The 26,695-nt window shown below is 54.5% G+C and overlaps 1 protein-coding gene across 1 annotated transcript; it reads left to right on the top strand.

Annotated features, from left to right (window-relative positions):
• Nucleotides 1-7,414: 7,414 nt before the first annotated feature.
• Nucleotides 7,415-26,474, top strand: ahctf1 (AT hook containing transcription factor 1). Its single transcript, XM_062446552.1, has 40 exons — nucleotides 7,415-7,616; nucleotides 9,088-9,210; nucleotides 9,612-9,865; nucleotides 10,163-10,343; nucleotides 10,446-10,650; nucleotides 11,515-11,631; nucleotides 11,723-11,807; nucleotides 11,931-12,078; nucleotides 12,157-12,289; nucleotides 12,667-12,848; nucleotides 13,087-13,148; nucleotides 13,257-13,385; nucleotides 13,498-13,588; nucleotides 14,126-14,215; nucleotides 14,467-14,607; nucleotides 14,729-14,833; nucleotides 15,334-15,430; nucleotides 15,632-15,752; nucleotides 15,880-15,936; nucleotides 16,074-16,220; nucleotides 16,301-16,491; nucleotides 16,567-16,711; nucleotides 16,814-16,945; nucleotides 17,103-17,250; nucleotides 18,113-18,263; nucleotides 18,342-18,431; nucleotides 18,898-19,030; nucleotides 19,115-19,327; nucleotides 20,709-21,392; nucleotides 21,726-21,769; nucleotides 21,815-21,870; nucleotides 22,098-22,191; nucleotides 22,282-22,385; nucleotides 22,486-22,760; nucleotides 22,971-24,026; nucleotides 24,135-24,332; nucleotides 24,465-24,996; nucleotides 25,270-25,355; nucleotides 25,489-25,571; nucleotides 25,712-26,474. The coding sequence occupies exons 2-40, from the start codon at nucleotides 9,090-9,092 to the stop codon at nucleotides 25,896-25,898; spliced, it is 7,068 nt and encodes a 2,355-aa protein (XP_062302536.1). The 5' UTR covers nucleotides 7,415-7,616; nucleotides 9,088-9,089; the 3' UTR covers nucleotides 25,899-26,474.
• The last annotated feature ends 221 nt before the right edge of the window (nucleotides 26,475-26,695 follow it).

Here is a 26,695-nt window from a genome sequence, read left to right as displayed (position 1 = left end):
CCTCCCTTCCAGAGAGACACACACCAAACACACCACCTCCTCCCTTCCAGAGAGACACACACCAAACACACCACCTCCTCCCCTTCCAGAGAGACACACACCAAACACACCACCTCCTCCCTTCCAGGGAGACACACACCAAACACACCACCTCCTCCCTTCCAGGGAGACACACACCAAACACACCACATCCTCCCTTCCAGGGAGACACACACCAAACACACCACCTCCTCCCTTCCAGGGAGACACACACCAAACACACCACCTCCTCCCTTCCAGGGAGACACACACCAAACACACCACCTCCTCCCTTCCAGGGAGACACACACCAAACACACCACCTCCTCCCTTCCAGGGAGACACACACCAAACACACCACCTCCTCCCTTCCAGGGAGACACACACCAAACACACCACCTCCTCCCCTTCCAGAGAGACACACACCAAACACACCACCTCCTCCCCTTCCAGAGAGACACACACCAAACACACCACCTCCTCCCCTTCCAGAGAGACACACACCAAACACACCACCTCCTCCCTTCCAGAGAGACACACACCAAACCAGTCAAGCACAGAGACAAGGATCACTTCAGAACTTACTGTCTTCCGAGGGAGGTGTCTGTCAGGCCTGCAGCAGGAGGAGGATCTTCAGACGGGTTCTCACAAGGTAACAAGGAATGTCCTCTAAAGGCAGCTGGACGCTGTCGTAGGAGCTGAGGATAATACTACTGGGCTTGCGTTCTCTCCTCTCCCTCTCTCTCTTCTCCCTCTCTCTCCTCCCTCTCTCTTTCTCTTTCTCTCTTCTCTCCCCCCTCTCTCCCTCTCTCTCTCCTCCCTCTGTCTCCTCCCTCTCTCTCTCCTCCCCCCTCTCTCCCCCACTCTCTCCTCTCCCCCTCTCTCTCCTCCTTCTCTCTCTCCTCCCTCTCTCCTCCCTCTCTCTCCTCTCCCCCTCTCTCTCCTTCCTCTCTCTCCTCTCCCCCTCTCTCTCCTCCCTCCTTCTCCCTGTCTTGTTTTCCCCTTCTCCCTCTTTCTCCTTCTCTTGCTCTCTCTACCTCCCTCTCTCTCTCTCTTACCCTCTCTCCCTCTGACTGGACTGTCACAGTAATGCTCTCTCAGCAACACTCTGCTACTTGTAAATACACAAGCTGGAGGGGAGGGGAGGGGTTAGGGGAGGGGTTAGGGGAGGGGTTAGGGGAGGGGTTAGGGGAGGGGAGGGGTTAGGGGAGGGGTTAGGGGAGGGGAGGGGTTAGGGGAGGGGTTAGGGGAGGATGTTGGCTGAGGAGAAGATCCACATGACTTCAGAAGCAGCTGGTGACAGGCTGTTTATTAGCTAGCTGTCAAAGCCCTGGGTCCATTCTCTAATGGATTCACAGCCTACTTAATACACACACGTACACATACACACACAGTCACACACACACACTAACAACAAGAACGTTTTTAGACATTCACAAACACTTTCAACACACATTACTTTTCTGACACAGATTTGGTATGTGACACTGGACCAAGAAACAAGCCCATTGTGGACTTGAGGAAAAGTGAAAACTCTGAAAAACACTTTGCACATCAACGCACGCTTGCTCTGGAAAACAAACAAACGTAATAATCTTGCTATGCGTGGAATCTCAGGAAACAGGCCAAGTTGGATGAGCCCAGAGAACCCTGAAGACATTCAAGATTACTTCTGTTGTGTTAACACTGCCTGCCTGCTTGCCTGCCTGCCTGCCTGCCTGTCTGTCTGTCTGTCTGTCTGTCTGTCTGTCTGCCTGTCTGCCTGTCTGCCTGTCTGTATTCTTGTCTGCCTGTCTGAACAGAGACTGCTGAGCCAGCAGTAACCATGACAGCATTACTAAAAGAGAAAAGTGCAGCATTGCTTAAGTGTCTGGTCTTGGCCATGTCCCCAGTCACACAGAGAAGTTACAGTTTTCTTTCATTCCACTCTCTCTCTCCTTCCCTCTCCTTCCCCTTGTCTCTTGCTCTGTCTCTTCTCTCCCCTCTGTCCTCACCCCTCTCCCTCCCCTCCTCCTCCCCCTCTCTTTCTCCCGCCCCCCGCCCCCCTCTCTCCTCACCCCTCTCCCTCCCTCCCCTCCTCCTCCCCCTCTCCCTCTCCCCCCCCCCTCTCTCTCCCTTCAGCAGTGCCAGTGGGGTGCCTCAGCAGGCGTCTCTTCAACACTGCATTCCTGACCAGGAATGGTGAGTACCAGAGCTGCACCAGAGACAGAGCTGCACCAGAGCAGCACCAGAGCTGTACCAGAGACAGAGCTGCACCAGAGCAGCACCAGAGCTGCACCAGAGACAGAGCTGCACCAGAGCTGCACCAGAGCAGCACCAGAGACAGAGCTGCACCAGAGACAGAGCTGCACCAGAGCTGCACCAGAGCTGCACCAAAGACAAGGCAGCACCAGAGCTGCACCAGAGACAGAGCTGCACCAGAGCAGCACCAGAGCTGCACCAGAGACAGAGCAGCACCAGAGCAGCACCAGAGACAGAGCTGCACCAGAGACAGAGCAGCACCAGAGCAGCACCAGAGCAGCACCAGAGACAGAGCTGCATCAGAGCAGCACCAGAGCTGCACCAGAGACAGAGCTGCACCAGAGACAGAGCAGCACCAGAGCAGCACCAGAGCAGCACCAGAGACAAGAGCAAGAGGCTAACCACCATTGTTTGTGAGCTCAAGCCGCAGCAGCTCTGTGTGTTGCATTCTTCTGTGGTCACAAACACATTCCAGAGGCAGCAGGCGCCCTGGGAGGACGGAGAGGATCTCTCTCTCCTCCTCTCCTTCTCTCCTCCTCTCCTTCTCTCTGTCCTTCTCTCTCTCTCCTCCTCTCCTCCTCTCCTTCTCTCCTTCTCTCTCTCCTCCTCTCCTTCTCTCTCTCTCTCTCCTCTCCTCCTCTCCTTCTCTCTGTCCTTCTCTCTCTCTCCTCCTCTCCTTCTCTCCTTCTCTCTGTCCTTCTCTCTCTCTCTCCTCCTCTCCTCCTCTCCTTCTCTCTGTCCTTCTCTCTCTCTCTTTTTCTCCTTCTCTCCTTCTCTCCTCTCTCTCTCTCCTTCTCCAAGTAGTTTAAAGCAGAGCAGAATACAGTAGAATATAGTACAGTCCTCATCAAGTTCTCAACCTTGATGCCAACTGTCAACCATTCACAAAATGTTTGGAACTTTTTTTTCACACTTAACACCAAAACATATTTCCTTCTAAACGATTTTCTCTAAACCTTTTTTTCAAACCTTTTTTTCAAAAACCTTTTTTGTACCTTTCGAAACCTTTTTGTAATAACTTGTATTCACCCAACAAAAAAAAACTAACCCTAAACAGACAGTAGATTAAAGCAGAGAAGTGTACAATAGAGTACAGTACCTGTCTTTGTGACAAATGGAAAATAAACTTGAAACTAGATGCTGCAGCTGTTGGGTTTTGACAGCTCTGAGACGGTCGATCCTGTAGAATTTGAACCTGACTCTGAATGATGTCAGCGATGTCCAGAATGGATTGTCACAGTGTAACTGTAACGTACAAAACCCTGATGTAGCATGGAACTGTAAGTAATGCAAAAAACAGGTGTGTTTGCACACTTGTGTGTGTGTGTGTGTGTTTACATGTGCAGACCCTCATTCCGCTACACGTGTGATGATGATGGGTCACCTGGGGAGGTTAGACAGCTGACCACTGGAGCCTGAAGCAATGTTGTTGTACATGGTCTGGAATGGGTTACCCAGCCTCACCCTCTCTCCTCCAGGGATCTCCCTCCTCCAGGGATCTCTCTCCTCCAGGGATCTCCCTCCTCCAGGGATCTCTCTCCTCCAGGGATCTCCCTCCTCCAGGGATCTCTCTCCTCCAGGGATCTCCCTCCTCCAGGGATCTCCCTCCTCCAGGGATCTCCCTCCTCCAGGGATCTCTCTCCTCCAGGGATCTCCCTCCTCCAGGGATCTCTCTCCTCCAGGGATCTCTCCCCACACCTGCAATTATTGTACCCGCAATTAACAGATTGTTTTCACATCTGACTTCCTCTCCCCTCTCCCCTCCACCCCTCTCCTCCTCTCCCCTCCTCCCCCTCCTCCTCTCCCATGTTTGTTCAGAGGGACAGGAAGCAGGCTCACGCTGCACTGACACGTTGGAATGTCGTCTCTTCCTGATGGACGGCTCCTCTGGGAGGGGAGACATGCCTCTTCTTCCCCAGCGTCAGCAGCAGATCTACGGCCCTCAGCACGCCGGCCTCACAGCAGGGGCCCTCAGCATGCCGCACGCTGGCCTCACAACAGGGGCCCTCAGACAGCCAGATGCTGGATGGAAGGAACACGTAATAACTCCAATGTTAGTTTACAGACCTGAACAGCTACGATAAGATTGCTTTTACCTGACTTGAGCGCATTCAGATCCGAACAATGAAACTAATAATCAGAGCGATAGTTTTCCATTTAGGAGACACTAGGCCTCCTATTGGCTGGATGGAGAGAGATGAAGGCCTCCTATTGGCTGGATGGAGAGAGAGAGATGAAGGCCTCCTATTGGCTGGATGGAGAGATAAAGCATCTCAGGTAGTTTGTTATTTTGTCCCTACAGTGTGTGTGTGAGGGGGAGAGAGAAAGAGGGAGAGAGAGAGATGAGAGAGTAAGAGGGAGACGAGAGAGAGAGAGAGATAGAGAGAGCTAAAGGGTGGGTCTCTGCAGCATGGTCAGCCACTCTGCCAAGCCTGCCCTCCTCTTTCCCGAACGTCAAATGGTACCCTAACCCCAAGACAAAGCCCCACCCCCACCCTACACACACCACTCCCCCCTTCTGCACTTTATTTCTTTTGATTCCATTTCCACAGAGAAGCACGGTGGGCAACACAAAGGAGGCAGGGGCGGGTGATGGCCTGGCACATCCCTCTGGAAGAGGGTCAGGGAGATGAAGGAACTGAGAGCTAGGTGAGGGACTTGTCATTTAGGACGACACCCAGGGCCCTGTGCTTCTGTGGGCCGTGCTGTGCTCTCAGAGTCTCTGTGTGTTTTCATGCGTTCACTCTTCAGCTGAGGTGAAGGTTGGGAGGGTTAGGGAGGGTTAGGGAGGGTTAGGGAGACTGAGACAGTGTGTGTGGAGACTGAGGCAGTGTGTGTGGAGACTGAGGCAGTGTGTGTGGAGGCTGAGGCAGTGTGTGTGGAGGCTGAGGCAGTGTGTGTGGAGACTGAGGCAGTGTGTGTGGAGACTGAGGCAGTGTGTGTGGAGACTGAGGCAGTGTGTGTGGAGACTGAGGCAGTGTGTGTGGGTAATTGGGACTGGAGGCCATGGCCACACCCACCCCAGGGAGACACAGAAACAAAACAAACCTGCCGCTGGGGGGCAGAGGGAGGTATCTGTAGGTGTATGTATGTGTGTGTGTGTGTATGTGAGGTGTGTGAGTGTGTGTGTGTATGTAAGGTGTGTGTGAGTGTGTGTGTGTATGTGAGGTGTGTGAGTGTGTGTGTGTATGTGAGGTGTGTGAGTGTGTGTGTGTATGTAAGGTGTGTGTGAGTGTGTGTGTGTATGTGAGGTGTGTGTGAGTGTGTGTGTGTATGTAAGGTGTGTGTGTGTGTGTGTGTGTATGTGAGGTGTGTGTGAGTGTGTGTGTATGTAAGGTGTGTGTGAGTGTGTGTGTGTATGTGAGGTGTGTGAGTGTGTGTGTGTATGTGAGGTGTGTGAGTGTGTGTGTGTATGTAAGGTGTGTGTGAGTGTGTGTGTGTATGTGAGGTGTGTGTGAGTGTGTGTGTGTATGTAAGGTGTGTGTGTGTGTGTGTGTGTATGTGAGGTGTGTGTGAGTGTGTGTGTGTATGTAAGGTGTGTGTGTGTGTGTGTGTGTGTGTGTGTGTATGTAAGGTGTGTGTGTGTGTGTATGTGAGGTGTGTGTGAGTGTGTGTGTGTATGTGAGGTGTGTGTGAGTGTGTGTGTGTATGTGAGGTGTGTGAGTGTGTGTGTGTATGTGAGGTGTCTGAGTGTGTGTGTGTATGTAAGGTGTGTGTGAGTGTGTGTGAGTGTGGAAGGTGTGTGTGAGTGTGTGTGTGTACCTGCTCCCAGTGGAGGGCATGACAGCTTCAGCCTTTAACAGAGTGGACGCAGTCATCTGGCCTCGATGGTTAGGGTTAGCCTAACCCACAGAAGAGAAGTGTGTGTGGATGTGGGGCTGTGGGGATTAAGCCCTCTTTCAAGCCAGTTTGGAGGTGGGCTTCTCTGTGATCCAGGATCTGGACTACATCAACACCTCACCAATGCCTGTTCATCTGGAGGTTATGGGGGCCGGACTAGTGGGAGAGCCCAGGAGGGAGCCTCTCTCCTGGGGTAGAGTGTCTGGACACTCCCTTGGGAAAAGGTGGTCCTAGGGAGCACCCCACCCCTTCTGCCCCCCAGCCCCTCACTGTCCCCATGCCACCAGCCCCCTTTGATGTCTTGGGAGCAGAGAGTCATGTCAGGGAGAGGATGTGGGGAGGGAGGGCAACATCATCAAGGCCTTCTCTGATGTAATTATCAAAGGCCTCTCCTGTCTGCAGACACCACCTCTCTCTCTCTCTCTCTCTCTCTCCTGTCTGCAGACACCACCTCTCTCTCTCTCTCTCTCTCTCTCTCTCTCTCCTGTCTGCAGACACCACCTCTCTCTCTCTCTCTCTCTCCTGTCTGCAGACACCACCTCTCTCTCTCTCTCTCTCCTGTCTGCAGACACCACCTCTCTCTCTCTCTCTCTCTCTCTCCTGTCTGCAGACACCACCTCTCTCTCTCTCTCTCTCTCCTGTCTGCAGACACCACCTCTCTCTCTCTCTCTCTCTCCTGTCTGCAGACACCACCTCTCTCTCTCTCCTGTCTGCAGACACCATCTCTCTCTCTCTCTCTCTCTCCTGTCTGCAGACACCACCTCTCTCTCTCTCTCTCCTGTCTGCAGACACCACCTCTCTCTCTCTCTCTCTCTCCTGTCTGCAGACACCACCCACACTGGGAGGGAGGGAAGGAGACCTGTATGACTTCTGCTGTGAAAGACCAGCGATCTTAAACATGCATGGAATGGATTAAATATTCAGAATTTCTAAAATACATAATCTAGTTGCATGTTTCATAATTGCATTGATACTTAGGCACAATAAACAATGTGCAACAATTGTCAGAACAAAACCTAATTGGATGTGTTGTTCAGCAGGCGCGGTGCCAGATGGTTGAAAGAACAGCTCTGACCCCTGGTGGTGGAGGAAAGATATTGCAGGAGCGGTCTCTGAGTGGGAGACTGGTCAGGATCACGTGGTTCTGCAGACAGGTTATTATTCGTGTTTTATATCTGTGCATTTGAAAATGTGAAGGTACATGTTCAAGACAAATAATTTTCTCAATGTAAAAAATTATAATTACATAATTGTATATTAGATAACTACTCGCGGGTCATTTTGGACTACAAAATTACGAAAGACCTCGGCTCTGATTGGCTAGATGAGGCGGATCTTCAACGAGCCTTGTCCCAGAGCTGAGAAAAATGCCTCTGGCTTGTCCGTTTAGAATCTGACCGGAAGGACCAGATGTTTGACGCTGAATTAGGATCAAGTTGTGACAGAGAGGAGGCATCGCAACACACATGAAGATCTGAGATCGAATACCAACCAGTAGTACGGCTGTCAACAGACTGGTACGTAGCTAGCTCGGGTAGCTAAACTACACTGAGTTGACTAGCTCCAATATCTTGCACCTGGAACTCGCTAAAAGAGCAACGTTGCTGACCGTTGGTAGCTGCCTAGGTAGCTAGCTACTAACTGTATGTAGACTGTCAGATTAAGCTAACTACTATCAACTTTATTTAACATTCACTTGTCTTACTGCTACAGTACATGCCACCAACCTGGCAACTTTACTCACAACGGGGCAGCTGGAAGACAGCTAGCTTGGCGCCTACAAAACGATTGCAACACAGCTAACTGTCTAGCCAGGCCCACGCGTGCACATTTTAAACTTAGCAAGCAAACTGGCTAGCTAGCTTGTTGTTGGTTTCATTCATCCCACATGTGTCAACAGTAACAGACGCAAGCTAGTAAGGTAGTCATGTATGCATATGTTCTGCTAAATAACCGTAGCAATGTAAGGATATACTAGATTCAGTTCAGCCAAGAGTCTTGACTAGCTAACTCCACTTGCCAGTCAGAAGTTGCGTGTGTAGCTAGGCAGCTAGCTGCTATCTAACGTTAGTAGCGTTATCCCTAGCTACTTCTAACAGCACTAACATGATCTATTCATGCATTTTTGGGTAAACTAGCTTGATTTTAGTTTTGACGTTTCGTATGTAAGTCGCTACTATGTTCACCATCGGCAACTGCAGGCTGACTATTGTTGCTACTTGTACTTGAAAACGTGGTTTGTAACTAGCCGCTCTGGCTAAGTCGCGCGGGAGTTCATTCAGATAGGCTGCAGCCTGCATGGCTAGCTGGTTAGCTACCTGGACAGCTAGCTGCTGCTGTTCACTTGGCTGTAAAGTTCTTGTAGCACTGTTACAGGGAAACGTTGACATGTCTCAAAACAAACCAGCCATGATATGTTATTCCTTTTTTATGTTAAGGAGGCAGGATTGGACGGCTAACTTGAATAGATCACATATTTACCCGACAGACGAAGTTGGCTGATGACGAAAAACGTGTGGTTGCTAGTTTATCTTTGAATGTGCCCCGAGCTCCCATAGACTACATTTCGATTGGACCTCTTGGCGGCAACTGTCATTATGCATAGCAATGGTGGAGAGCGAAATCCTCCTTAAGTCGCTGATTTGATAGGGGGAAGAACTGTTTTTGTAGTTAATTTGTACTTAAGTTATGCCTGTGTACAGTTATTTACAGCTGCGGGCTGTAACCACCATAACAGACCGGCCTCCCGTGTTGGTCCACTGGCAGCAGAGTTTCACATACCAAGCCTGCACTGATGAAAGCTTTCCAGTTGTCTGCACTTGCTTGATTGTGTGTGTGTCAGAGACAAAGAGAGATTGAGAGAGTGTCAGAGACAAAAAGAGATGCACTCTTGATGCATGAACATGATCTGTGTTGTTGAACATGTGTGTTGCGGTGCTGTGTACATGTGATGCAGTATGAGTGTGTGACCCTGTGTTGTGGTGTTAGTGATGGGGGATCTGGCTGCCCAGACCACCAGTGGCCTGAAGCCGTTTCCCAGGGTGACGGTGGAGGTGCTGGGAGAGGATGAGATCACCCTGGACTCTGTGCTACGTGGGAAGTTCACTGTTGGTAAGGCCTACATCTTTTCTCCCCACATCCCCTTTTTAGCTTAGTAATCACACCCCTGATAGTCACTTGTAAACTAGCATGACTGGGCATCCTACCTCCTTCACAAACATCTGATCCAAACCCAGCAGACACCATCATCTCTTCTAGAAAACCTGCAAGCACCAATAACTGATAAACATTATAATCACCTATAATAACATTGCACAGGAACCTACTGACTGCTTAAAACTGACTTCCAAGTCCCCACCCTAATCAATCCTCCCAGCCCCCACCCTCCTCCCCCCAGCCCCCACCCTCCTCCCCCCAGCCCCCACCCTCCTCCCCCCAGCCCCCACCCTCCTCCCCCCAGCCCCCACCCTCCTCCACTCACTCCACCTTGCTGCTCGTCCTCTGTCCCGCAGGTCGCAGTGGGCTGGCCTGGCTGGCCTGTGGCCCCCACCTGGAGGTGGTCCACGCCGTAACGGGGGAGCGGCGGTCAGCCTACTGCTTCAGTGGGGGTGGGGAGCACCCCCCCTCTGTGCTGGCTGCCAGGGACTTCAGCTGGCTGAAGAGGTCGGGTCTCCTGGTGGGGCTGGCGGTCGCGGAGGGAAGCCTGCTGTGCCTCTACGACTTGGGCATTGCACGCGTGGTGAAGGCTGTGGTTGTACCAGGCAGGGTGAGTCAGACATAATGTGGCTGCCTTGTTGCCATTTCACACACACACGCACACACACACACACCAGCCTGTCTTGGGTACACACACACACACACACCAGCCTGTCTTGGGTACACACACACACACACACCAGCCTGTCTTGGGTACACACAGGACAAAATAATTGTTAATACATGTATTTGAGTGAGTTTCTTAGGTTCTAAGTTTACTTTCACTCATTTCCTCACACACTCAGTCTCTGCCTGCTGTAGTGGGTGCTATGTGAGTGCTGTGTTTACAGAGCACTCTCCTCCCCAGATCACAGCCATCGAGCCCCTGGTGAGCTACGGGGGTGCAGGTGCAGGCACGCAGCACCTGCACCAGAGCCTGCGCTGGTTCTTTGGCGTGGTTGCCGTGGTTACAGACCTGGGCCACATCCTATTGGTCGACCTGTGTCTGGACGACCTGTCCTGTAGTCAGAGTGAGCTGGAGGCTTCAGGTGTGTTCTATCGTCATGTCTTCAGGACATCTGTCTCTAACCCTCCTTCTGGCTCCTGTTTTTCTTCTTCTATAATCATGTCGCCCCCTCTCCTCCCTCCAGACCTGGAGGTGGTGACCCTGTCCCCCTCTGAGGTCCCCCGGCTGAGGGAGGTGGAGGCCAGGCAGGGGAGGCACCTGTGTGTGCAGCTCAGCTCATCGGGGCCCGGGGCCTCGGCCCTGCAGTACCTCCCCCGCACCAACCAGCTGGCTGTGGGCTCCACCGATGGAACCCTGCAGCTCTGGAACATGAAGACCCTCAAGAGGGAGTGGGTACCCCCCACACACCCTCACCTCTACCCCCTCCACATCCCGCCCTGACCCCTCCACATCCCGCCCTGACCCCTCCACATCCCGCCCTGGCACCTCCACATCCCGCCCTGACCCCTCCACACCCCGCCCTGGCACCTCCACACCCCGCCCTGACCCCTCCACACCCCGCCCTGGCACCTCCACACCCCGCCCTGGCACCTCCACACCCCGCCCTGACCCCTCCACACCCCGCCCTGACCCCTCCACACCCCGCCCTGGCACCTCCACACCCCGCCCTGACCCCTCCACACCCCGCCCTGGCACCTCCACACCCCGCCCTGACCCCTCCACACCCCGCCCTGGCACCTCCACACCCCGCCCTGACCCCTCCACACCCCGCCCTGGCACCTCCACACCCCGCCCTGGCACCTCCACACCCCGCCCTGACCCCTCCACACCCCGCCCTGACCCCTCCACACCCCGCCCTGACCCCTCCACACCCCGCCCTGGCACCTCCACACCCCGCCCTGACCCCTCCACACCCCGCCCTGGCACCTCCACACCCCGCCCTGGCACCTCCACACCCCGCCCTGACCCCTCCACACCCCGCCCTGACCCCTCCACACCCCGCCCTGGCACCCTCCTTGCCCCTGGCACCCTCCACCAGGGGATCACCTGTTGTAACCTTTGTGTGTTCTCAGGTACCTGTTGTAACCTTTGTGTGTTCTCAGGTACCTGTTGTAACCTTTGTGTGTTCTCAGGTACCTGTTGTAACCTTTGTGTGTTCTCAGGTACCTGTTGTAACCTTTGTGTGTTCTCAGGTACCTGTTGTAACCTTTGTGTGTTCTCAGGTACCTGTTGTAACCTTTGTGTGTTCTCAGGTACCATTCCCAGCTGGAGGGGGGCAGGGTGCCTGTTCATGCCTTCACCTTCCAAGAGCCTGAAAACGACCCCAGGAACTGCTGCTACCTGTGGGCTGTCCAGTCATCCCAGGAGCAGTGAGTCACCTTGGACCCTCTCTCTCTCCTCCACCCTCTCACACTTTGTTACTGTCTCTTACTATCTGCCCCTCCCCCCTCTCTCCTCCAGTGAGGGAGATGTGTTGAGCCTCCACCTGCTCCAGCTGGCCTTCAGTGACAGGAAGTGTCTGTCATCCGGCAGGATACTGTATGAGGTCAGCACCAGATCCTCTGGAGCACAGCAAACTCTACTGTCCATCTACCAGTAACGGGACTTCTGGGACAGTCTGTTTCCAGCAGGTTCTCTAACTGTAAGGTGCCCACCCTCTCCTCCTCAGGGGCTGGAGTACTGTGAGGAGCGCTACAGCCAGGCCCTGGCCGGGGCCCCCTGGCCTGGCAGGGGCAGCAGCTATCGCCTGCTCAGCTGCCAGACCATCGAGAAGGTTCACCACCCCAACCCAGACAGGGACGACAGCGTCAACGAAGGTACCTCCCAACACGCACACCTCACACACACACACACACACACACACATGCTCCTCTCAATGTGTCATGTCCCCACAGTGACGTCTCCAGACACCAGCGTGTCGGTGTTCAGCTGGCAGGTGAAGCCCTTTGGACAGGGAAACCCTTCCACCTACATCTGTGTGTTCGACATCAACCGCTGGTACCACGCCCAGATGCCTGACTCTCTCAGGTGAGGGTGGGTGAGGGAGGCTGGGAGTGACCCAGAGTAACAACTCTGGGGAGATTAGAACCCTGATCTCTCACGTTGTCACAAACACACAGACCCTGTAAGTGTTCACCAGGGATCTTCTGATGAAACTCCAAAACACTGTCTCTCCCTGTGTGTGTCTCTCCCTGTGTGTGTCTCTCCCTGTGTGTCTCTCCCTGTGTGTGTGTGTCTCTCCCTGTGTGTGTGTGTCTCTCCCTGTGTGTGTGTGTGTCTCTCCCTGTGTGTGTCTCTCCCTGTGTGTGTCTCTCCCTGTGTGTGTCTCTCCCTGTGTGTGTCTCTCCCTGTGTGTGTCTCTCCATGTGTGTGTCTCTCCATGTGTGTGTCTCCATGTGCTGCAGAGTGGGGGAGTCCCTGCGGAGCTGTGCGTACCAGGCGGTGTGGTGTGTGGAGGGTGTGGGGGAGGCCTGGTGGTCCTGCCCCCTGCTGGACGTGCAGGTGAATGAGCGCTCCCTCAGCAGAGGCCTGCCCCCCTCCTGCCCCGCCCCCGACGCCCTCTTCTGCCCCACCGCATACAACTTCGGCAAGTGCACGCACGCTTATACACATACTGCTTACACACACGTACTGACTGCACACACACACACTTTGATTTACATTTAGTCATTTTCATTACTGTGTCAAATTATGACTTGATGCATTCACATCCACACACAACGTATAAACTCATCCAACACACACTACTTAAAAATAAAAATAAAAACGATCTGAATGTGCTTGAATGGTGTTCATGGTGTTTTATGCTTGGTGTGTGAGAACAGAGGCCAGCTGTCTTCTCAGCGTCGGCTTGGTCCACCTCAGCTGCTCCGGGTACCAGAAGGAGGTGAGGATCTACAGCAGCTCATCTTCTGTCAGCTACACTACATCCCTCTCACCTGGCTGCCTCTCTGTGTGTGTGTGTGTGTGTGTGTGTGTGTGTGTGTGTGTGCAGACCCTGAGCTTCCTGAAGAAGGTGTCTCTGGTGTCCAGTGAGGTGATATCTTCCTGCTACTCTCGCTGCCTCTTGTCTGGTCTAGTGTCCTCACGCCTGGCAGCCCTCCAGCCCTCCAGCCTGTCTCAGGTACACACACACACACCCTCCAGCCTGTCTCAGGTACACACACACACACACACCCTCCAGCCTGTCTCAGGTACACACACACACCCTCCAGCCTGTCTCTGTGTGTGTGCAGGAGGAGCAGTTAGACGCGGTGCTGAGCACAGCGGTGGAGACCAGCTCTCTCAGCCTCATCACAGGCTGCATCAGGCAGTGGACCACCGAGGGTGAGCACACATACACACACACAGCCTGACAGCACACACACACAGGCATACTGATACCCCCCCACCGTGGTGTGCGTGTAGTAAGAGCTGTGTGTGTAGTAAGAGCTGTGTGTGTAGTAAGAGCTGTGTGTGTAGTAAGAGCTGTGTGTGTGTGTGTGTGTGTATGTGTAGTAAGAGCTGTGTGCTCTGTGTAGTAAGAGCTGTGTGTGTAGTAAGAGCTGTGTGTGTGTGTGTAGTAAGAGCTGTGTGTGTGTGTAGTAAGAGCTGTGTGTGTGTAGTAAGAGCTGTGTGTGTGTGTGTGTGTAGTAAGAGCTGTGTGTGTGCATGTAGTAAGAGCTGTGTGTGTGTGTAGTAAGAGCTGTGTGTGTGCATGTAGTAAGAGCTGTGTGTGTGTGTGTGTAGTAAGAGCTGTGTGTGTGTGTAGTAAGAGCTGTGTGTGTGTAGTAAGAGCTGTGTGTGTGTGCATGTAGTAAGAGCTGTGTGTGTGTGTAGTAAGAGCTGTGTGTGTGCATGTAGTAAGAGCTGTGTGTTCTGCAGATGCTCCAGGCTGTGTTGTGTCTCTACGCTACATCCTGGAGTGGACTTGGAACAAGGTGGTCCACACCAAGCAGGACCTGGACACCTCCTGTAGGTCTCTTTACCCTCCTGTAGGTCTCTCTGACCCTCCTGTAGGTCTCTGACCCTCCTGTAGGTCTCTGACCCTCCTGTAGGTCTCTGACCCTCCTGTAGGTCTCTCTGACCCTCCTGTAGGTCTCTCTGACCCTCCTGTAGGTCTCTCTGACCCTAACCCTATTGTGGGTCTCTCTTGCTCTATGCATTGTTACAAGTGGAGGAACCCTTTCCAGACAGTTTAATGTATTTTGTGTGTGTGTGTCCAGGTGCTCCTCTTTTCGACAGCTCCTCCAACTTCACAGACCCCCAGATCCTGCAGCATCTCCAGCACAGCCAGAGGTTGCTGGGCAACCTCAGCATCATCCTCCGCTGCCTGCTGAAGGAGGCCCAGACGCTCACACACACAGGTACACATACACACACACACACAGGTACGCACACAGGCACATGTACACACACACAGGTACATACAATTTTGCATCCATATCTCATTCCCTCCATATGTGTTCCTGTCCTGCGTGTGTGCAGGGCGGCAGGGCCTGCTGAATAAGAGCATGGTGTCTGCTCTCATCTCCCAGTACGCCAAGGTGCTGCTCTGGTTCTGCAGGACCGGACTCCTGCCCGAGGGCTCCGGTACGGAACACACCTCCTGCACCTCCTCCTGCCCTCTGCACCTCCTCCTACACCTCATCCTGCCCTCTGCACCTCATCCTGCCCTCTGCACCTCCTCCTACACCTCATCCTGCCCTCTGCACCTCCTCCTGCCCTCTGCACCTCCTCCTGCCCTCTGCACCTCCTCCTACACCTCATCCTGCCCTCTGCACCTCCTCCTGCCCTCTGCACCTCCTCCTGCCCTCTGCACCTCATCCTACACCTCCTCCTGCCCTCTGCACCTCCTCCTGTACCTCCTCCTGCCCTCTGCACTTCCTCCTGCCCTCTGCACCTTCTCCTCCACCTGTCTGCTGTCTGAGCGGCTGTGCTCCTCCACCTGTCTGCTGTCTGAGCGGCTGTGCTTCTCCTCCACCTGTCTGCTGTCTGAGCGGCTGTGCTCCTCCACCTGTCTGCTGTCTGAGCGGCTGTGCTTCTCCTCCACCTGTCTGCTGTCTGAGCGGCTGTGCTCCTCCTCCCTCCAGATGAGGACTCTGTTCCGATCTCCAGGCCCCTCTACAGGTACTCTGCAATCAGGGGCTACTACACCCTCCGCAGGGAGGAGCTCCAGGGCCTCCGCAGGTCAGTCAGCTCCACACTTCTACTGTAGTTACAGCGCTGTAGTTACAACAGCTTTTATCCAAAATTATAGAAGTGAGCCTGTAGCCAGTACAGGAAGGAAATCAAAGATCACAAATGTGTAGCTCATTCTTGAGTGTGTGGTGCTGGGATGGTCGCTATGACGGTGTTGCCTGTTCACTGTTGTCATGGTTGGTCCTGCAGGGGGAAAGGCTCTGACGGCCTGATGATTGACGGGCTGGTGGGCCAGTGTGGCGAGCGCGTGGCCGACCTGTGGAGGCGGGACAAGGGCGGGACTGGACTGTACCCGCCCCCAACCCTGCATGTGAGCTTTAGAACCAACAGCTGGGAGGGAAACATGGGGTCATGAGAAACCCCACGCTGATCCTCTGTCTCTCTCTGTCTCTCTCTCTGTCTCTCTCTCTGTCTCTCTCCCCGTCTCTGGTTGCCAGGCGCTGCTGGACGTGTACCTGCTGGAGGATGTTGAGGAGACGGCTAAACATGCCCTGGTATCCTTCCTGTAGCTCAGCCCTGCTGATCCTAGTAATGATCCTTCATAATGCCGCTGGGGATGGACACACTGGGAACATACGTACACATGACCACTAGACCCTCCAGCCTGTGTATGTTCCATAACAGTCCCCAGGTCATCTACCTGCTGCTGGATGTCATGTACACTTTCCCCAGTAAGAGTGCAGCGTGTGTGGAGTCCTTCCCCACCGCCTTCTCCCTCCCTGTCAGACTGGTGAAGCTGGTGCAGGGCCTCTGGCTGCTGGACCACCACGACTACCAGGTACACACACGCCAGGTACACACTCACACACCTGGTGCGCACACACACAGACCCCTAACCCGTGCTCTTGGCCCCGTCAGAACTCCCTGGAGCTGCTCCTCCACCCGTCCTCCCTGCCGGCCCCGTGGGACTGGCACCACGGCTGTGTGCTGCAGGCCCTGCTCAGCCAGGGCCAGGCGGTGCTGGCTCTGCGCTACCTGCAAGCCACACGCCCCCTGCTGGCCGCGCCACAGCACGCCCCCCTCTGCATCGCCGTGCTGCTGCACAACAGGTAGGGAGGGGAGGTGTGTGTGTGTGTGTGTGTGTGTGTGTGTGTGTGTGTGTCATTAATGTGTCCCTTCCCCAGGTGTGTGGTGGAGGCGCTGGCCCTGGTGAGGCAGCAGGGTGTGTGTGAGAGGGTGGAGGAGCTGCTGTGTGCTGTGTTCCTGGGCTGTCAGGACCTGGGTCTAATGACCCTGCTACTACGCCTGCCGCTACGCCTCCGGGAGCAGGTAGGGGGCGTTGCCCTGGATACACACTGTAACCATGGATACACACTGTAACCCTGGCTACACACTAACATCACTTGGGGCGACTGTTTATGTGTGTGTCAGGAATGTCTGGAGACCTTCCTGCAGAGTGGGGGGGGGATCCAGAACAGAGAGCTGCTCCTGGTTCACTACCTCCAGCAGTCCAACTATACTGCTGCTCTACAGCTCAACCACAGCCTCAGGACCAACATGGTGGTAAGCTCTCTCTGTCTCTCTCTCTCCCTCTCTCTGTGTCTCTCTCTCTCCCTCTCTCTGTGTCTGTCTCTCTGTCTCTAACACACACCCAAACACACACCCACACACTCCCCCAGAGTGTCCTAGTGAGGGTGTGAGCTGCTGTTGTTCTGTCCAGAGCGAGAGGGATTCCAGAGTGAAGGAGCGCTCCAGCACCAGGAATTCCATCCTGGATATGTACGGCAAGGTCCTGCCCCGGGCCCAGCGCAGGCTGGCCATGGAGAGAAGCAGGCCCTACCAGCACCCCTCCACACTCCTCACACATGGTGGGTGTGGGGGAGAGAGACTGTGTGTCTGTGGGGGGGGGTGAAGGTGTGTGTGGGGGGGGGGGGGGTGAAGGTGTGTGTCTGTGTGGGGGGGGGTGAAGGTGTGTGTCTGTGTGGGGGGGGGTGAAGGTGTGTGTCTGTGTGGGGGGGGGTGAAGGTGTGTGTCTGTGTGGGGGGGGGTGAAGGTGTGTGTCTGTGTGGGGGGGGGTGAAGGTGTGTGTCTGTGTGGGGGGGGGTGAAGGTGTGTGTCTGTGTGGGGGGGGGTGAAGGTGTGTGTCTGTGTGGGGGGGGGTGAAGGTGTGTGTCTGTGTGGGGGGGGGTGAAGGTGTGTGTCTGTGTGGGGGGGGGGGGGTGAAGGTGTGTGTCTGTGTGGGGGGGGGTGAAGGTGTGTGTCTGTGGGGGGGGGGGTGAAGGTGTGTGTCTGTGTGGGGGGGGGTGAAGGTGTGTGTCTGTGGGGGGGGGGGTGAAGGTGTGTGTCTGTGGGGGGGGGGGAGGTGTGTCTGTGGGGGAGGGTGAAAGTGTGTGGGAGTATGTCAGTACTTCTCTACTGTGTATAGGGCCCTGGTGTAGTCAGCACTTGTAAAGAGCTCTGGATGATGATACTGGTTAACAAGACGTTATAATGAGACTGAATGTAACTGTCTATCTACCCATCCCTCTCTCTCCTCTTCCTCCCTCTCACCTCCTCACCCTGCTCCTCTCCTCCTCAACCTGCTCCTCTCCTCCTCACCCTGCTCCTCTCCTCCTCACCCTGCTCCTCTCCTCCTCACCCTGCTCCTCTCCTCCTCACCCTGCTCCTCTCCTCCTCACCCTGCTCCTCTCCTCCTCACCCTGCTCCTCTCCTCCTCACCCTGCTCCTCAGTCTCTCGACCACAGCCTCTCTCCAGTGTCCCCAGGCGCTTGGCCAGTGAGAAGGTTCTGACGAGGGCAGGGTTCATCAGTGACGTGCTGACCAAGATCGGAGAGGTGTGGGTGGGCAAGGAGCCCCTCCCCCCCACCTCCCCCCTCAGAAGGTGAGACCCCCCCAGCTCCTCCCCCTCACACAGTCGTGTGTGTGTGTGTGTGTATTAAACCCTTGTCCTGCTCCCTAGCCCAAAGTCTCCCTCTCCCCTGCTGCCCCCTGACCGCCCAGACCCCTTCCTGGGCACCCCCATCACCATGGCAGCAAGGAGGAAGTCCAGGTGAGGTTAACACTTGTCTGTGTTACAGCACAGCTTTTGAATGTGTCCCACCCAGGAACTACTCTTGAGGACATGTCAGTGTACCTGTGGCCCCCATAGTTTATATCAGATTTTCACCACACTTTAGCAGACGTAACGTGTTCACGAACACAGACATGGACCCAGCTTTGGCTAACGGGATGCATTACGGTGCATGGCAGGTGTAGATAATGTAACATGAATGTAAAGTCTTGCCGTAAACTATTAACGAAGGAATGAAAGTGTTTTCAGCTCCTTATGGACTAGACCAGGGGTCCCCAGCTCCTGCAGCTACCTGCCTGTACCAGGGGTCCCCAGCTCCTGCAGCTACCTGCCTGTAGCTCAACACTAATCTAGCCCACCCGACTCTAAGAATGAGCTGGTTGATCAGGTCAGAGTCCAGGCAGATACTGGACCAAACGCTAACTCCACCCTCTCTCCCACCCAGGCTCCTGGATGTGGTAGTGCCCCCCTTCTCCTCGGCCCCCCTGCTCACCCCCCCCAGGAGGAGCTGGGGCCCTCCTAGGAGTGCCACCAAGGCCCCCGAACTCTCCCTGCTGCAGACCCCACAGGTGGTCAAGGTGAGGAGGGATGGGTGGAGGGAGGGGTGGAAGGAGGTGTGGAGAGAGGTGTGTCTTACCTGTGTGTGCGTGTGTGCTTCTCAGCGAGCGCGGGCGCTGGCTGCGTCGGGTCCTGTGTTTTCTTCCTTCACCCCCCAGTCCATCCTCCGCTCCAGCCTGCGCCCCACCCCCGTGGCCTCCCCCTCCGCCTCCCCCGCCCGCTCCCTCACCCCCCCGCCACGCCCCAAGGAGAGCCGCATCACCTTCATAGAGGAGGCCCAGCTCCCCCACCCAGACTCCAACTGCTGGAGAAACGGGGTCAGTGCACCTCCTCGAAAAAAAAAAAAAAGGGGGGTCATTTACTGATTTTATAGGGTATTTCACACTGTTCCTTAAGGTCTCCGAATAGGGTATGTAACATTGGATGGGCTGAAAATGGCCCGGGTGCTCTTCTATGCGCCCTAATGCATCCTGTGAAATAGCCCTGGAATAAAACGAGGGGTTTTCTCCCTTTTTATGGTATGCTCATGAATATTTAGATGAGCTGCGCGCTGATTGGTTGGTTTACAACGAGTGAAGCTGCGCAGCAAAGGCGCGACACGGCCAACAGCACTCACTGAAAGAAGTGCAAATATATCTATTTTGTCTACCCAACACTGTTTTCAACAGATTGACTAGATATCATTTGAAATGATAACGTTAGTTGTTTCCACTTCTGTTGTTGAAGCAAACGGGATTGATTTAGGGGGGTAACTTTACAGCTTAGCAAACAAACTATCGTGATTCAACTCGGCTTCAGTTAGCTCTAGCCATCTTTCTGAAAAATTACATAAAAAATAACCTGACAAAGATCTGGACATACATGCATCGTGAATTGTAGATTTACATAATAATACAGGTTATTTATTCGAATGAAACACAGTCAGGAACATTAAATAACGCATTAGCCCCATTGTCAATAATCTAAATCATCACACATTCTACCTATGCTAGATACTGGATACGTTAGCATTGCTAATAACTTAGTGACAAAATCATACTACAGCTTGCGTATGTGATGAACATAAGTTCGGAACAGCACCTCTTCAGCAACAGCTTCATAGCAAATTCTGCTTTACATTGTCCCAAGTTTTCAAAACTGTCCTCTGTGAAATGGTTTGAGCAAATGTGTAATTGAGGGTCGAACTGCACAGGGATCTTCTAGCTTATGGTATAAACAAACATCAGCCATGCCCGTCGAGGGTTTGGTTCCTTGGAAAGACTATGAAAAGTGTCAGCAATCCCTGTACAGCCTGGAACACTCAATATCCTTGAAAAACTTCCAAACTTTCTCCTTTGTAATTCCCTTGGAAGTACTCAGAGCAGCGCACAGGGCGTGACAAAGGTACAGACCAGAGCCAAATAGGGTGGAGCCACCCTGAATTTTTTGAAACCGCCCGTTTTACAGCAGCAGTTTCAAATTGTGAGATTTGCATAGGAAAGAGGTGTCAATAGACTTTTAGGTTCAGTGTATGTCCATTTTACCGAACTGAACTGTCGTTATTCAACTATGACAAGGTAAACTTGGTTTTGCAATCAATGACCCCTTTATGTTTTTCCTGTATTTGTTGACACACACTATAATATCAGTATATCTGTAATATGTGTCATATCTGTGTTCATGTGTCAAGTTGCATGTCATTCTTCCCTTGACCTACAGGTGGCAACAGAGAGGGAGTTGGAGCGCCTTGAGTCAGAGAGCGGATCCTCAATCCAGGAGGTTGCCGTGGACAAGGCGTTGTCGGGGCTCTTGCGAACACCGTTGACAGGGAGACTCAGCTTGGGCCTAGACATGAGTGTGGCGTCCGTCCAATCAGCTGACACCACCTTGGAGTTCCACGACGCCCTCCCCCCCGAGGACCTGGAGGGGGAGGGACTTCTACAGGACGACATCCAGGAAGTGACCAAACAGGAAGTGATGCAAGGATCCCAGAGGGACACAGAGGCACAGGAAGTGCTGCCCCTCCAGGAAGAAGGGCCCGCAGCAGCCAAACAGCAAAGTGTTCTCCCATCTTTGGAACAGGAGCAGGCTGATGGGCAGGAAGTTGAGTCGGTGGGACAGGAAGTGACAGCAGAGCGGCTTCCTGAAGAGGAAGTGAAGATGGAGGTTCGCCCAGAACAGGAAGACCAAGTGGTAGAAAAGGAGGAGGAGCCCATTACCCAACAGGAAGTAGAACAGCCTCCTGACCTGGAAGTGGTCGAGGGGCCTAAAGGTCACCAGGAAGTGTGTGAGGTGGTCAGCAGTGAGGAACCAGTGGAGGAGACCACAGAGCAGGAGGAGGAGAATATAGAGGAGGTGGAGGAGGAGGACCAGAAGGAGGAGGTTGTGGTGTTGGAGGAGAAGGTGGTGGTGGAGGAGGAGGATGAGAAAGTGGAGGACCAAGAGGATGAGAAGGTAGAGGAGGAGGACATGCAGAAGGTGGTGGTGGAGGAGGATGAGAAGGTGGAGGACCAAGAGGATGAGAAGGTGGAGGAGGAGGACATGCAGAAGGTGGTGGTGGAGGAGGACGAGAAGGTGGAGGACCAAGAGGATGAGAAGGTGGAGGAAGAGGACATGCAGAAGGTGGTGGAGGAGGAGAAGGTGGAGGAGGAGAAGGTGGTGGTGGTGGTGGAAGAGGACCAGGAGGAAGAGGACATACAGAAGGAGGAGGAGGAGAAGGTGGTGGTGAAGGAGGAGGTGGTGGAGGAGGAGGACCAGGAGGAAGAGGACATACAGAAGGACCAGAAGGAGGAGGTTGTGGAGCAGCAGGAGAAGGTGGAGGAGGAGGAGGACATGCAGCAGGAGCAGACGTCTCCTCCAGAGGATCTGATGGAGACCTCAGGTGAGGGTTCCACCTGGCTTGTGGGATTACATTCTAAGATCCAGTGAAAGCCAGTGGGTTTCTACGTACACAGTCCTGCTACTCTGCCCTAGGGACCCAAGGAGGTGGGAGGAGCCTAGCGCAGTGTTTCTCAGTGTGCAGCCTGGCCACATTAGATGAATAATCAACAAGCAAAATACATGAACATGATGACAGGTGATGGTGGATGATCTCTCTCTCTCCCCCAGGTCTTTCAGACTTTGTGGAGCGTCATCTGTTTGGTGATGACTTGTCTCTCACCCGCTCTGGCATACACGAGGACAGCTGGACCTCCATCAACAGGTATTCTCACACACTCCCTGATGGTCATGAATGTTCCTGTGAACAGAACAGAACCCAAACACCTTTCTTACCTTCTCTCCCACTCCTCAGTGACCCTGCGTCCGGTGAGGGAGAGGAACCGGTGCCCGAGTCTCCCCGGGCCCTGACCACCCAGACATCCGTCTCCTCGGGCCACACCGGGACAGACTCCCAGTGTGAGTCTGGGGAGTCTGGGGTTGAGTTAGGGTTGGGTTTTAGGGGTTTGGTTTTAAGGTCCTTCTGGAGCGCTAACAACCTGCACTGGTGTCTCTGCAGCTGTGGTCAGTCTGAACGACAGTGAGGACCTCTCCAGCCCTTCCTCTGAGGAGGAGGAGGAGGAAGCGGAGGAGGGGTCGGACGCTCCGGAAGAAGAGGAAGAGGAGGAGGAGGATGATTCTGGCAGCGAGGTGGAGATCATTGAGGAGGTGGCAGGAAACTGGGGTCCAAACTCCAGGCTCTTCAGGGAACGACCTGCCCCTCGTTACCCTCCTGACCTATCAGAGCAGGACGCCGCTGTGCTCTCATTGGTCACATCCGAGGCAGGCCTAAAAGTAAGGACATTTTTGTGGTGTGGTCATTCTCGATTTGCTCAGTTAACCGCAGGATGGCTATTACTCGATGCTAGTTAGCTTCTACTTAGCTGCGTTTAGCTGCTAGTAGATGCTAGTTAGCTCTAGTTAGCTGCTCGTAATAGCCAGCCTGTTATGTTATGAAGACTTGGTGCAGGCTCAGTAGTTGATGTGTCTCTGTGTACCTCCCAGCAACAGGAGGAGGAGGTGTTCATCGTTAGGCTGGGCACAGGAGGAGCTGAGGAGGAGAGAGGGTCCTGCTACACCCAGCTGAAGTCCTCCTCCACCCTCCTGGTGCCCCTGGAGCTGGTGGAGGATCCGGGGCAGGCCCTGATCCACCAGGCCCAGACAGTGCTCACCACCCTGGTGCATGGGGTCGAGCCAGAGGCCCCCACCTCCGGAGCTCAGGGCTTCTCCCTGATGCTTGAGGATGAGGATGAGGATGTGGACCCGGATGCAGACACGCTACCCCTGGAGACCGGTGTGGAGCCCAGCCACGCGGCAGAGGCTGTGGCCCAGCCTGAAGTCCTATTCCTTGGCACGGAGGAGATCGAGAAGCCCCTGGAGGGTCAAGAGACAGACATGGTCACCCTGGAGAGGATGGAAGATGTCTGTGAAGAAGCAGAGGCAGTGGTGGAGACGGAGGCAGTGAGAGAGGCAGGGATAGAAGGAGAGGTAGATGGAGAGGGAGTGGGTGAGGCAGAGGTGGAGACTGAGGCAGTGAGAGAGGCAGATGAAGAGGGAGTGGGTGAGGCAGAGATGGAGACGGAGGCAGTGGGAAAGGCAGGGATAGAGGGAGAGGTAGATAAAGAGGGAGAAGCAGAGGGAGTGGGTGAGGCAGAGGTGGAGAGAGAGGCAGTGAGAGAGGGAGAGGTAGATAAAGAGGGAGAAGCAGAGGGAGTGGGTGAGGCAGAGGTGGAGAGAGAGGCAGGGATAGAGGGAGAAGCAGAGGGAGTGGGTGAGGCAGAGGTGGAGAGAGAGGCAGGGATAGAGGGAGAAGCAGAGGGAGTGGGTGAGGCAGAGGTGGAGAGAGAGGCAGTGAGAGAGGGAGTGGGAGAGGAGGCAGCCACTGCTGCAATGGAGGCAGATGGAATCGAGGCTGTGGTTACCGTGGATGCAGTTGTGAATGTGGGTGTGGGACGGACTGAGGCTGCGACAGAAACAAACCCCAACGTGTACTCTGAGGCAGCAGAGGCCAACGTGTACTCTGAGGCAGCAGAGGCCAACGTGTACTCTGAGGCAGCAGAGGCCAACGTGTACTCTGAGGCAGCAGAGGCCAACGTGTACTCTGAGGCAGCAGAGGCCAACGTGTACTCTGAGGCAGCAGAGGCCAACGTGTACTCTGAGGCAACAGAGGCCTCACAGACCAGGCCAGCTTCTGAGGCTGTCTCTGGCCTGTGTGAGCATACAGAACCCCCCCCTCCTGCTCCTGCAGCTCCGGAGGAGGAGAAGCCCTTTCAGGAGGAAATGACCTCATGTGGAGAGATGAACTTCACTGAAGCTGAGCTCCAGTCAGACCTCCTGTCCTCCGGCCCAGCAGAGACCAGCCCCAACCTCAGCCTCGGTCCCAGCCCTGACCCCAGCCCTGACCCCCGCCTCGGTCCCAGCCCTGACCCCCGCCTCGGTCCCAGCCCTGACCCCAGCCTCGGTCCCAGCCCTGACCCCAGCCTCGGTCCCAGCCCTGACCTCAGCCTCGGTCCCAGCCCTGAACCTGCGGAGGTCAAGCAGGACCCAGAACTGGTCCAGACAGCCGTTGGTGGAGAGCCTCAGGAGCACAGAGAGATGGAGAGCGCCGAGGTGGAGGCTGGGGTGAAGTCCCTCCCAGATGAAACCACCCAGGCTCCCTCCACGCCTCCACGCAAGACCAGGGCCTCCGTGACGAGCAGAAACACCCCCCTTGCCCCCCCCAGCACACGCAGGAGGGGCCGCCCCCCTGCTACGCCCCGCCCCCCAGCTTCGACCCTCCCCCCTGCCCCTCCAGGGGTGGAGGCCGACAGCTGCACCCCCACCCCGGCTAAACGCCGCGCCCCTCACAAGACCTCCCCCAGGACGACCCGCAGCACCAGGAAAACCAGGGGAAGAGGGGAGCAGGAGGGGGAGGAGTCTGTTCTCCCTGCTCCACGCAGCACCAGGAAAACCAGGGCGGGGTCCCCCACAGCCCCCGGGTCAGACCAGGGGAGCCCAGCTAGTGACCCCCCCCCTCGGAGGACTACCAGAGGTAGGGACACACACACCCAACACACATACACGAAGAACAGTTACAACAGGCACTATGTTAAACTGGAGTCAGGTGGCTGAGCGGTTAGGGTGTCGGGCTAGTAATCTGAAGGTTACCGATTCCCGGCTGTGCCAAATGACGTTGTGTCCTTGGGCAAGGCACTTCACCCTACTTGCCTCGGGGGGGAATGTCCCTGTACTTACTGTAAGTCGCTCTGGATAAGAGCGTCTGCTAAATGTAAACTCTCCTTCCTGTAATCCCCTCGTGTGACAGGAAGGAGAGCAGTGCCTCCAAGGACGGCTGAGGCTCCTCTCCCCTCTCAGGCTCCTCCCTCCTCACGTACCAGACGAGCCACTCGGGTGAGTTCTGCTGAGTCGCACCACACCCTGACCTCTAACCCTTACTCTGACCTCTAACCATACCCTGACCCCACTACACCCTGATATGAGTATATCAATGGAACAGCTGTAAGTGGTGTTTTGGTCTCCTCAGGATCAGAGCGAGGCAGGAGGCGAGGCAGGAGGCGAGGCTGACAGCAAGTCTGTTCCCAGGGGCAGCAGGAAGAGACTCACCAAGTACGACCTGGGGGGGATGGTGTTTGTTAATAGTTGTGTTTTGGGGCGGATGGTGTTTGTCAATGGTGGATGGTGTTGGCTAACAGGTATCTCTCCTGCCCTCTTCTCCCTCCTCCTCCTTTCCCCTCTCTCTCCTCCAGGAGCAGAGCAGCTTCTCCTCCTCCAGCTGTAGCTGATGTCATGTCCCCCCTGCCCAGCCCCGCCCCGCCCCTCCCAAAAGCCCCGCGGACAGCAGAGGAGGCCCCGCCCCTCCGTATGAACCTCCGCTACAAACGCATCCTGGACTCCATCCTGCCCAAGCCAGTCACACGCAGGAGGAAGCTATGACCAACGCTGTTTTAGAGTATGAAACCTTTTGTAGAATGTACATGTTTTAAGTTTTTGCTACAAATAATTAGAATAAAATTGAATTGATATTTTGCTTGGCTTTTAATGTTTTGATAAGATTAAAGTAACAATCAAGATGCCAATGTTGGAATTATTTTTAATGTAAAGTATTTTGTGATGTTTTTGGAAGAAGTCTTTGTACTCGTAGCATCAGCCAGCACACCAGGCTGCTTCTCCTGTGTTCAGAAGAGGTCACAGGCAGCATTCTGGTGTGGACGTTAAACCACAAAACACCAAATCTATTACCTGATACACAAGATGAGCGCTAAGGACTAATCCAGTATGTCTTGAACTCTTGAATGTTTGTAGCCATGGAGCTTGAGGTTTCTCAAAGAAACTTCCAGCACACCGGCTAGTGTTTCCTCAGCAGAAAACAGGTGTGTGGTGTCTGTTCAGGGATGCTGTGCTGATTGGCTTGTTCTACTCCCATCAGTTGCTTCCCCTCTCACTTCTAGGCTGGTCTCCATTGTGTTTGTTGATTTATCTTTGACAGTTAAAGCTGATTTGTATCATTAAGAGTTGTGTCTTTTTTCTACCTCTGGGAGGGAGATGAGTTTCCTGAGGTGAAGCAGTGTAAGGGGTAGGTTGTGTTGTACTGTACACTGGGAGTGGAAGGGATCACTAAGGCAGTGTTTGTGTACATAATTGATGCTGCAGAGAAAGTAACCATCAGACTGTAGTGTCAGGTTCCTACCCCCCCCCCCCCCCCCTCCTGGCCTGTAAGTTATAGAAGTCTA

This window comes from Osmerus eperlanus, chromosome 21 (genome assembly GCF_963692335.1).
Source record: "Osmerus eperlanus chromosome 21, fOsmEpe2.1, whole genome shotgun sequence".
Lineage (NCBI taxonomy): Eukaryota > Metazoa > Chordata > Actinopteri > Osmeriformes > Osmeridae > Osmerus > Osmerus eperlanus.
This window is presented reverse-complemented; position numbering and strand designations above follow the sequence as displayed.

Excerpts from the sequence above, each read along its gene's own strand:
- ahctf1 (XM_062446552.1), top strand. The coding sequence starts at position 9,090 with ATGGGGGATCTGGCTGCCCAGACCACCAGTGGCCTGAAGCCGTTTCCC. Across the intron at positions 14,216-14,466 it reads GCAGGACCTGGACACCTCCT|GTGCTCCTCTTTTCGACAGC; the intron begins GTAGGTCTCTTT and ends GTGTGTGTCCAG. Across the intron at positions 18,432-18,897 it reads GCAGCAAGGAGGAAGTCCAG|GCTCCTGGATGTGGTAGTGC; the intron begins GTGAGGTTAACA and ends TCTCCCACCCAG.